The sequence below is a fragment of the Cydia fagiglandana genome, chromosome 2 (assembly GCF_963556715.1).
Source record: "Cydia fagiglandana chromosome 2, ilCydFagi1.1, whole genome shotgun sequence".
Taxonomy (NCBI): Eukaryota; Metazoa; Arthropoda; class Insecta; order Lepidoptera; family Tortricidae; genus Cydia; species Cydia fagiglandana.
Genome location: NC_085933.1, coordinates 2491965 through 2502816, shown reverse-complemented (window position 1 = coordinate 2502816; position 10852 = coordinate 2491965). Strand labels below are relative to the sequence as shown.

Below are 10852 nucleotides of genomic sequence, written 5' to 3'. Positions count from 1 at the left end.
CGCGGGACTCCGAGAGACGTCACACGCCCGCTCCTGTTGCTGCAGTCACGGTGCGGACGCCTCCAGTCCGCGGGACTCCGCGAGACGTTACACGCCCGCTCCTATTGCTGCAGTTGCGGTGCGGACGCCTCCAGTCCAGCGGGACTCCGAGAGATCCGCGTGGCTCTGCGAGACGTCACACGCCCGCTCCTGCAGCTGCGGGCGCATCGCGGGTGGATCGCGCCAAGGTGAAGGCGGACCGCTTCTGCGTCCCGACTGCTCGAGCGGAAGGAAGGTAAGTTACGTGTAAGCAGTGGAAATGCTACGAGTACAGCGACGATCGCCGCGTTGGTTGCCGGCCGTCATGACGTCGCTGGTGACCTACGCGCCGGTGGTGGCCACCACGATGGCACCGCCGAGGGCAACAGCGTCGCCGTGATGATGCGTGCAACTACGAGCCTAGCCATCGGCGCCTCCCGTGCCGGTAACGTCCGTCACGCGCACCGGCGCCTGTCGAGCTGGCCGCCACGACGGCGCCTCTCGCACCTGAGCCTGGCGACGGTGGCCGCCATGATGGCGCCGCCCGCTCGATGACACCGCCTGCCCCCCGAGCTGGCCGCCACGATGGCGCCTCTCGCATTACGCATCGACGCGGCGGCGGCGGCTGCCACAATGGCGCTGCCCGCCACGATGATGCCGCCCGCCACGATGGCACCACCACCTGCGCACGTGCGCCTCTCGAGCTGGCCGCCACGATGGCGCCTCTCGCCTCACAGCAGTGCCTCCCAGACCAGCCAGCCAGACGGCGACCGCCTCATGCACCGGTGCCTCCCGAGCTGGCCGCCACGATGGCGCCTCTCGCCGCACGCACCGGCGCCTCCCGAGCCGGTGGCGGCGGCCGCCACGATGGAGCCGCCCGCCTCACGCGACAACGCCTCTAGAGCGGGCCGCCACTATGGGTCCTCGCCTCACGCACCAGCGCTTCCCGAACCAGTGGCGGCCGCCATGAGCCGCCCGGCCTCAGGCACCGGTGCCCCCCCCCGAGCCGGCCGCCACAATGGCGCCCCTAGCTTCACGCACCGGCGCCTCCCGAGCGGCGGCGGTTGCCACAATCACGCCGATGCTGTCCACCGATGCTGCAACTACGACGATGTCGTCCCTTGCTCGCTGGGCGCCACAGTATCAGTTTTGTCCTGTCCACATGGTTCCATTGAGGTACGCAGGCGCCTATAGCTATGGTGCAGGTATAGGTATGGTATGGTACAGCACGAACAGACCGCTAAGCTCTTGGTTTCGGTTAAAGAATCCTCCGGCGACGGCAGACAAGGTCGTAAAGAGCCCCGTCCTAGCGCGGCTCGACTGCCCGGAGTTGAAAGCGGTAAGATATGTCGATACTCAGAGGAAAATACGTCGTGTTCCCGGGCTTCATAAAGGTGCTGATCGACTTCGCTGTGTCGCTTCGAAGCTCCTACGACTTCTCGAGGCCATGGAGTGGTCCAACCGGAGAACAGCTAGCGACAAGGCCCTGTGCGACCGCTCGAAACCGAGGTGAAAGGCATCGAAAAGGTCTGCAGACTTCACATAATTATCTCTGCTTGCTCGCGCTCTCCAGCTTAAGTTCCGTCTTACAAAGACGAACTCGTGCGAAAAGCCATAATAAACAAAATGGGACAAATAAACCCGCTGCGCCTGAACAAGCTTGAGTTTCCGGTGCTAAGAGAAAGGGGCCAGGAGGACTCCAGCAGTTTCCATCTGTCTGTATTCGACTTTATCGAAACAGTTTTGTTACGCAAAGCGCCAAAATCGATTTTAGACTTGATTTCATCAGTTCGATTTCCTTAAAAGCATGCTACTAACTCGATGCCCTATACTAACTCGATATAGGGTGTCTCTTCGGATAAAGCGAATTAGACCATCATGCTCCTAGACATCACGTGGGACACGCGGCACAACACACCGATTGAAAGTTTTCTTTTTCGCGACATACAGGCCTGCCTTGCTGCAGAGTTTCTCGCAGAAATGAGACTCAATGCCTTCTGTTCAGTCTCAAATTCGCAAACTTTAGTTCATGGAGGAAGGTGAAGCCTTCGCAGTCCCCAGCAACACGGAGCTGCCGAAAGCCTCGCACCACTTTCTTCCTCATCTTATGCAAGCAGTCCGTTACAATCTCCAATATTGGTAGACAATGTACGAGGTAAGGCCCTTTCAGCGAAGAGTAACCGTTAACGGGCCGCATCTGCAGCGCTGACGACAGAAGTGTAAACATACAACCGCACCGGTACAGTATACATAAAACGACGGCGACACTACATCCCTTCCGTTACTACGGCTGTCGTAAAAACTGCTGATGCCAGCAGATCGTCTACAGGTCGCGCTGGTTGCTTGCTACTTGCCAGGTCGGTACAACCCCCGAGGGCAACGGTTTATCAAGAAGTCACTGCGCGCCCGAGTGGCAGCTGCGCCCAGCAGCCGCCGAGACTGTCTTCACCTGACAGGCGCCTTGTTGGCCGGCCTCCGCTTTCGAGAGCCCTCGCACTGTGCCACGGTATTTCTTAACAGACTCATTGAACTGCTACCACGACCTTTGACAGCTGCCTGTGAGACTTGGCATGGATGTCTCCACCTCCCAGCCTAGTCTGTGTACTGCGACGGCGTGATAAGGAGTCTTAAAGCAGCTGTGGTAAGCTTGCAATTTACTGGCGGTCCTAGTGAACACAACGTCCGACCGCCCTCCCTTACGAGTCAACGACCTTAAGAATGAGGCGTAGCTCCTGTCAGATAGGACGCTCCAACACCGAGCTGGCGGGATCAGGAGTGACGTCCGCTACTGGCGTGACTGGCGCATGCATATAACATGCCAAGGTCTAACGCTACGTAGCGAACGAAACGCAACTGTCACTGTCTCACTAATATGGAAGAACCGGATATTCCCGATTCCGGTACTGTGTTTGTATAGAAAACAGTAACGGGAGCCCCTAGATCGTCCCCTTGTCTAGGCTGCATGTACGGCCACAATGTAGAAACGGTCTTTATGGTGCATCAAAAATAAGATCAACTGCCAGGTACCTCTATCCAGTGAAGTAGCGAGCTATCTCAGACGTCTATTTCTATTATCCATGTTAGCTTTCAGAACGATACTCGTTCATAAGCCTCTCACAAGTGCTGTGTATGAACCACTATCGGACACTATGCCTTCTTCCAACGCCATTAATAGCGAGACCAGCGCCTCCCAAAGCACCAGCTTGGGACGCGAGACATCTACTTGCCCTAATTTAAATAGCCCTACAACGTTAGGTACGTTAGAAGAAGTACGATAGAATAGCTGCCGCACTTTTGCTGTTAGCATCAGGCAGCAGGGTCAATGACCTTACTCTACTACACTGTAGCCCGGGCAATTACATAGATAACTTTAACGCTATTATTTTGTGTCCGAAATTCGGCTCTAAACCAGATAACGTGTCTTACCGACTGGACTCTTAGAAGCTCCGGAATAAAGTATAGACCCAGTATAAGTAGGTAGTCTGGGTACGTCACCTTGCGAGAATTACACAAAATGTTAGGGGACACTTCGCTTATTTCTTTCAGCCACAGTCTCATCCAAGCCGGCCTCGCCTACGATTGCTTTTGATCCACGATGTACTTAATAACTAAATTGGCTGGAAAGCTATTCACTTAGCGATATTTTCGCTTATGTTAATTGGGAACATGACTCGCCGAGATTCTGCGGATCGGATGCGATTTCGAATGAGAATTCTCTTAAACCAGTTTAACGTCAGATTCGAACCTGAGATTACAATTTCAATTCTCAATTTCCTGTAATTCACATTATAACGAGTCACTGTGATTTCATGGGTTGCAATATGGTGTATACATATTTATTCGTTCTCTGAGTTCTATGACAGTAGGTGTAGCCCTATCGCTTGCGCGCCCGCTAACTCGCCACCAGGAGATAATAAACAGGTCTCAATGAAGATATCCGATGTGGAGTACGGAACACATAATATAAAAATTTTACCTTCCAATAAAATTATTATTATGTTTCCTATCCACATCGGATATCTGAGTAATGCCTTCCTGGCAGGCTACTAGGCTACTTTTATGCCGACGGTACTTCTCCTCAACAATGACATGGCGGTGGCGAGTGGCGGGAAGCGAGCAACGGTTCGCAGGAAGTGGAAGCGGAACTACGTCACGGCGTGGGGCGGAGCGACTACATAGACGCTAGCGGCATCATTGGTCAACGATCGCGTTACTCTCTCAATGAAGATATCCGATGTGGATAGGAAACATAATAATAATTTTATTGGAAGGTAAAATTTTTATATTATGTAGTCACAGTGAATTTGCTGCCATCTCTCTAAAAGATGGATCCCTACCTTCCCCCTACCTACCTACCTTACCATCGGCCTAGTCTCGAGTAGATGGCGAAGCTTTTTGATATTTAACAAAACACATATCTGTAAAAGAATAAGGATCAAAGTCAAATGACGTTCCAAAAGTTTTAAACATCTGTCGAAATATGGCAGTAAATTCACTGTGACTACATAATTTACTTTGACAATCCGCCTCCATACACTCTGTTTTCTTCGGTATAATCCTATTAACCAGAACATCAGGCACTTTTTATTTCGTCCAACATTTTTACGTAACCAACAGTCCGCAAAGTTATTAAAATTGCATGCGAGTTCGCGCGCTGTCTAAGGGCCAGTTGCACCAACCACAATTGACACATCAACATCAGCTGGCGCGCCCCGCTTTTACTATGAAACTTTCCATACATAAAAATTTAGCGAACTCTTTAACGATACGAACAGTTTGGTGCAACCGACCCTAAATCAGCCCTTACTTCAAGAGGCGTTTCTTGGCGAAGTACATGGCGATGCCGATGACCGAGCTCGTGGTGGCGATGGCGGCGACCTTGGTGCTGCCGATGCGCTCGCCCCACAGCCAGCCCTCTGGCAGGCAGCTCACGGCGTGCGTTATGTCTAGGAGGAGTTTGCCTGTAACATACGTCACACATGTAATAGTTATTTACGATATAAGTGCGGAAAAGAGGATATCCGAAACGAGTGCCGATAAATTAAAACACGACCGAAGGGAGTGTTTTAAATCGACACGAGTTGCGAATTATTCGCACGTGTATCGTACAACCTTTTGCAGTAGGTACATATGGCCCTTTAAACTTTTGACGCACAGAAAGTATATGTACTGTAATGTACATCTTCTCAATGTATGATAAGATTCTAAGGATCCTGACCGAATTATTAAGTCATCTTTTTGCATTTTAGACAAGTACGTGTTTTTCTGCTCTATTCGGTGCGACCGAGGTTCGAACTTACAATCCAATTGAGGGGGAATTTAAATCTTCTCGAGGCAGAGGTGTAGGGTTAGAGCCGGTGTAACCAGGCGTGGCCGGTGTAACCAGACGTGGCCGGTGTAACCAGGCGTGGCCGGTGTAACCAGGCGTGGCCGGTGTAACCAGGCGTGGCCGGTGTAACCAGGCGTGGCCGGTGTAACCAGGCGTGGCCGGTGTAACCAGGCGTGGCCGGTGTAACCAGGCGTGGCCGGTGTAACCAGGCGTGGCCGGTGTAACCAGGCGTGGCCGGTGTAACCAGACGTGGCCGGTGTAACCAGGCGTGGCCGGTGTAACCAGGCGTGGCCGGTGTAACCAGGCGTGGCCGGTGTAACCAGGCGTGGCCGGTGTAAACAGGCATGGCCGGTGTAACTAGGCGTGGCCGGTGTAAAACGACTTATGTAGCTGACAAAGTGGTAACTTACCAGCAGTGACAGCTTGTAGTGTGAGCCGCACGTCCAGGTTGCGACGCGCCTCTGAGCCCCCGCCTTCACAGGAGTGCCGCAAGCAGTCGCGACTCCACCACAGCTGGCGGATGGCGCGGACCGTCCTGAAAGCGTACATATATGAGGCATTCCCACTTAACTGTGCACCATAAGGGCCGGTTAGCAATCGTCACAAAACTGCCGGTCAATGTCAAATCCCCTACATTTTGTCAGGAATGTGACGGTTAGACGTTACTGAAACACGACTTAAGTCGTGCTTTAAAGTACAAATTAAAATGAAAATGCCCATTGAATTGATACTATGTTAGTTCATGAGAAGGCAATGTACAGTCACCTGCAATAATATGTTACTTTTCGAAGGTTGCAAAAATATGTGACACGCTCTTATGGCTATACAAATAAGATCGTGTCAGATAGTTTTGCGGCCTTCGTTGTGTAAGATATAAAGATTTCAAAACATGAATTAAAAACTTATCAAAATAAGCAGCAGCAAATATCAACAAATATCAGCAGGTATAAGATAATGAGTAGGTATTCTTAAGCGAATGATTTTTGACATTATCTTGCACAATTGTGTACCTGTTTAATTGTAATTTAAGAGCTGATTAACTAATGGTACCTATGACAATAAAATAGGCACACAATAAAGTACTTACACTTGCATAACACAATTAATTACGCTATCGTTTTTTACCATTTAGCTGCCGAGCAGTTTATTTATGTTTTTATGAGTAAAATACAACTAAAATTAAAGTACCTACATAAAGCACTCGTGTAAGCTATTTACGAGTGCATTTTGTCATTTTTAGCATTAGAAATAACTCCGCAAATAGCAAGAGATAATACTTGTTAGGTACTTTACGTGGTATAGTAATATGACAATTCCCTAGTAAGATTATAGTACATTACGATCAGGGATGTTGCGGATGCAGATATTTTGACATCCGCGGATGCGGATATTTAAAGCCTCACATCCGCGGATGCGGGTGCGGATGTCAAGATTTGGTACTTGATAAACGTCAAATATTACATTTTAAGCATTTTTTATTTGAAAAAATACGAAAAGTTTAGTATTTGAGCAAGAATATAGGTGCGTTTTATTTTATAAACAGTAACTTGGCCGACTTTTCGGGATCTAGACGATTTCGTTATATATATAATGACGAAATTACCTAGCACTTACGCCGCCGGCGCCGTTTCTGTTACCGACTTGGACGACAATTCGACATCCGCATCATGCGGATGCTCCGCATCGATTTTATGCGGATGCGGATGTTGAAAATAATGCGGATGTTCCGCGGATGCGGATGCGGATATTCGCAACATCCCTGATTACGATGCAAGTGCGGAAAGTAGGAAAACCGCAACGAGTGGCGATAAATTAAAAGACCGAAGGGAGTGGCTTAAATCGCTCTTATACCTATAGTTGCCGTCGTCATCGTCACCGTCTTTGTTATTTATTATTGTTGCTTATTTCTTTTTTAACCTTGAAAAGTTCTTTGTAAACAAGTATTTGTACGACCTTATTTTATTACGTAGTTAAAGTTAATTCTACAGGTAAGATATAAATTGAATTTTTAAATACTGATGGAGTAGGTAAACCTGATCTGCTAGCATGAGTTGTGTTTTCGCGCGCGAGCACAGAATAAATAATAGTACTAAGTACAGAAGACTCACTCTCTAACAAAACGCGTCTGTTACGATCAGCACAGATATGGCCGCTAGGTGGCGACAGCGTCACGCGCGGCTTATGGCAAACCCCAAAATTGGGGTCGAAAGGATGTACTTTTAGCTACCTGTAGCAAAGCGATGAAATCGCGGAGTGAGACACGCCTGGCGCGAGTCCATACTTGAAGTGAAGTCGCGCTAGATGTATGGAGTCGCGCGCGAGAACGCAACTCATGCTAGCAGGTCTGATCTACACCTACAGTATATTCATTTTAATTGTCAGTGTCATAATTAGGTACATAGGTATGCGCGATATAGAATAGGTATAGAAGATAGCTAGTATACTTACTGTAGCAAGGATATGTAAAGGCTTGCAGCCCACAGCGCCGTACTGACGACGTCTAGTCGCTCCGCCGTTTCATCGGACAACTTCAAGACGCCTACTTCCTGCAGCCAGCAGGCCTTCTCCACGGGCAGGAAGGCTTGGTCCACCATGTTGGCAAGGACGCCGAGCGCCGCTGCCATTGTTGATGACTCCTGGAGATTAAAGAGATAATAAGGGCAAAGGGTCTAATAGCAATCATTATAGAGCCTATTGCAGAGGTTGACAAATCGCGGCTCGTTAACCGTATGTGGTTCTTTTAAGGCTTATTACGGCTCTATAAGCCTGTGAAATTGAAATTGCTCGGCTCTTTAAGATACCTAACTGGTAAGTTCTACTACACTCGGCTTTCCCCAAAAGTTATCCCCGTCTGCCATGGCTTCTCGCCCTTTATACAGCCGTACAGCTTCAGCTAGAGTGATCACCTAGTGGATGGGATACTAATGTAAACTACTCACATGGCGACCCAGCCCGTAGCTGTAGGTGTGTCGTATCATGGATATATCGTCGAAGAGCCGCAGCCTCATGCGCGCGTTGGACAGCCGTGAGCCTGCCGTCTGCCATGGCTTCTCGCCCTTTATACATCCGTACAGCTTCAGTGTGTAGCAGGCTAGTCTGACCATCTGTGAATGGGATACTAATGTAAACTACTCACATGGCGACCCAGCCCGTAGCTGTAGGTGTGTCGTATCATGGGTATATCATCGAAGAGCCGCAGCATCATGCGCGCGTTGGACAGCCGCGAGCCTGCCGTCTGCCATGGCTTCTCGCCCTTTATACAGCCGTACAGCTTCAGTGTGTAGCAGGCTAGTCTGACCACCTGATGCGATATTAATGTAAACTACTCACATGGCGACCCAGCCCGTAGCTGTAGGTGTGTCGTATCATGGGTATATCGTCGAAGAGTCGCAGCATCATGCGCGCGTTGGACAGCCGCGAGCCTGCCGTCTGCCATGGCTTCTCGCCCTTTATACAGCCGTACAGCTTCAGTGTGTAGCAGGCTAGTCTGACCACCTGATGGGATACTAATGTAAACTACTCACCTGGCGACCCAGCCCGTAGCTGTAGGTGTGTCGTATCATGGGTATATCGTCGAAGAGTCGCAGCATCATGCGCGCGTTGGACAGCCGCGAGCCTGCCGTCTGCCATGGCTTCTCGCCCTTTATACAGCCGTACAGCTTCAGTGTGTAGCAGGCTAGTCTGACCACCTGATAATGGGATTAAACGCGTACATTGTGATTAGTATAGTAAATATCAAATCTGCTGTCAATAATCTTTGAATAGAAAAAAAAAACAATTGTTGTGGAGGACTTTTATTTTTGTAAGCAGTTCAATTTCACCAAATAGCAACTTAAATGCAAATGCTCAGTAATTTTAATGAAAAAAAAAGAACTACTATTTAATATATACGATTATTTACAGTGCATATCGTCCTATTTTCCCGCACTAGTGCGTAAAATAGCACTTTCCGTTCGTATGTCAAAAGTTTAAAGGGCCATATGTACTGTAAAACATTGTATGATACACGTGCGAATAGATAATTCGCAACTCGAGTCGATTCCTCTTTTCCGCACTTGTATCGTAAATAGCTATTCTGAATACTGTGTATACTATCTAACTAAACAACATCAGCTATGCATTTTAGAGTTAAGAATCGCAAATAAAAAAAATCCTTATCTTTATTTAAAAAAAAACATTATATACAAACAAAGTGAGAACCTCCTCCTTGTGGAATTATGAAGATCGTTTTTGGCCCTGAAAACCCCCATATAGCAAATTTCATCGAATTTGTTAGAGCCGTTTCCGAGATATGTATATATTTATGGGGATCTCAAATTGACTCCTAATGATAGGCTAGTGTGCCAGTAGATAAAACAAGATGCATAATTGCATGGACACAGTATGATAATTCATTCATAAAATTGCCATGCAATTTTCGGTGTTCGATGCTTGTTTACTTTTCTTCCATATATAATTGGTCAAACCAAATTGTCAGTAAATAGAACAAAAAAACTATACTCATGCTTTTCTTTTGGGTGCTAGTACTAGTGTAAGACAAAGATACTATGATTCTCTCTGTCTATGTTTGAAATAAGACAGTCCTTTGACAAACTATATTATATTAGCATAAAACAGACAAAAAAAGAAAAATCTAAAATGTTGCTGTGCTTTAGTGACATTTCGCAAATTTATAATTGATCGGGTTATTGACTGAGCCGACCGGTTGAGCAAATATCAAGGTCTAACCAACCAATTCCGCATTCTTTAACGAATTGTCCACCACCCGCCGCCGTAATTAAAAGTTGCAAATATAAAATTTTTGCAATGTACTCGTAGATTATCTTAGCAGATTAGAGCAGTGCGATGCCCAAAAATGATCTCAAAAAGAGCCCTTACCTTGTCCCGTCCATTATAACTGTCTAAAAGTTCACAAATATCTTCAACAACAGAGGACATTGTGCCACACTTGATATTTTCTAATCCTAACACGAAACGAAAGTCTCGCGCGACGTGTTATCGAATATACTCGCGGAGCCGATCGCCGCGCTGCCGATAGCGCAGATTTATCGTGATAACTGGAGTCATTTCTCCATTCACCGACTGCGTAGGCCTTGATTTCGAAAGGTTACGATGTGGTTACGATACAGCTGATTTTGACGCATCTATGTTGACAAGACAACACACGTTGACATTGACGTCACCAATAGATTTATGCAGTCGCGAAATGAAGAGTCACACTAAAACCAGCTTTATTACAAGGTGCTAATGATTCAGTTTATAGTTTTTGTCGTTCGGTACTGCAAGTGTAATGTTGTAAAGTAGAATATTGTTTGCGTTCTGTATTTTCACTTGCATATTTTTCTAAAATAGTCAACTAATTCTAGTTCATTTGAAGAACACTTGAATTTAACTAATTTACTGCTGATAAAATTATTTTTAACTTTTCAAAGTTACACCTATCAGTACTCTTTGGTTAAATATGCATTTGGAAAACGTTTTTGTTTTGTCCTTGTCTTATCTGTG

The 10852-nt window shown here is 47.4% G+C and overlaps 1 protein-coding gene across 1 annotated transcript; it reads right to left on the bottom strand.

Annotated features, from left to right (window-relative positions):
* Positions 1 to 4306: 4306 nt before the first annotated feature.
* Positions 4307 to 10455, bottom strand: LOC134673518 (peroxisomal membrane protein 11C-like). Its single transcript, XM_063531514.1, has 5 exons — positions 10226 to 10455; positions 8872 to 9036; positions 7796 to 7983; positions 5758 to 5882; positions 4307 to 4979 (listed from the first exon to the last, which is right to left on the bottom strand). Exons 1-5 carry the CDS (start codon positions 10283 to 10285, stop codon positions 4822 to 4824), a joined length of 696 nt encoding a protein of 231 aa, XP_063387584.1. The 5' UTR covers positions 10286 to 10455; the 3' UTR covers positions 4307 to 4821.
* Between the last annotated feature and the right edge of the window lie 397 nt (positions 10456 to 10852).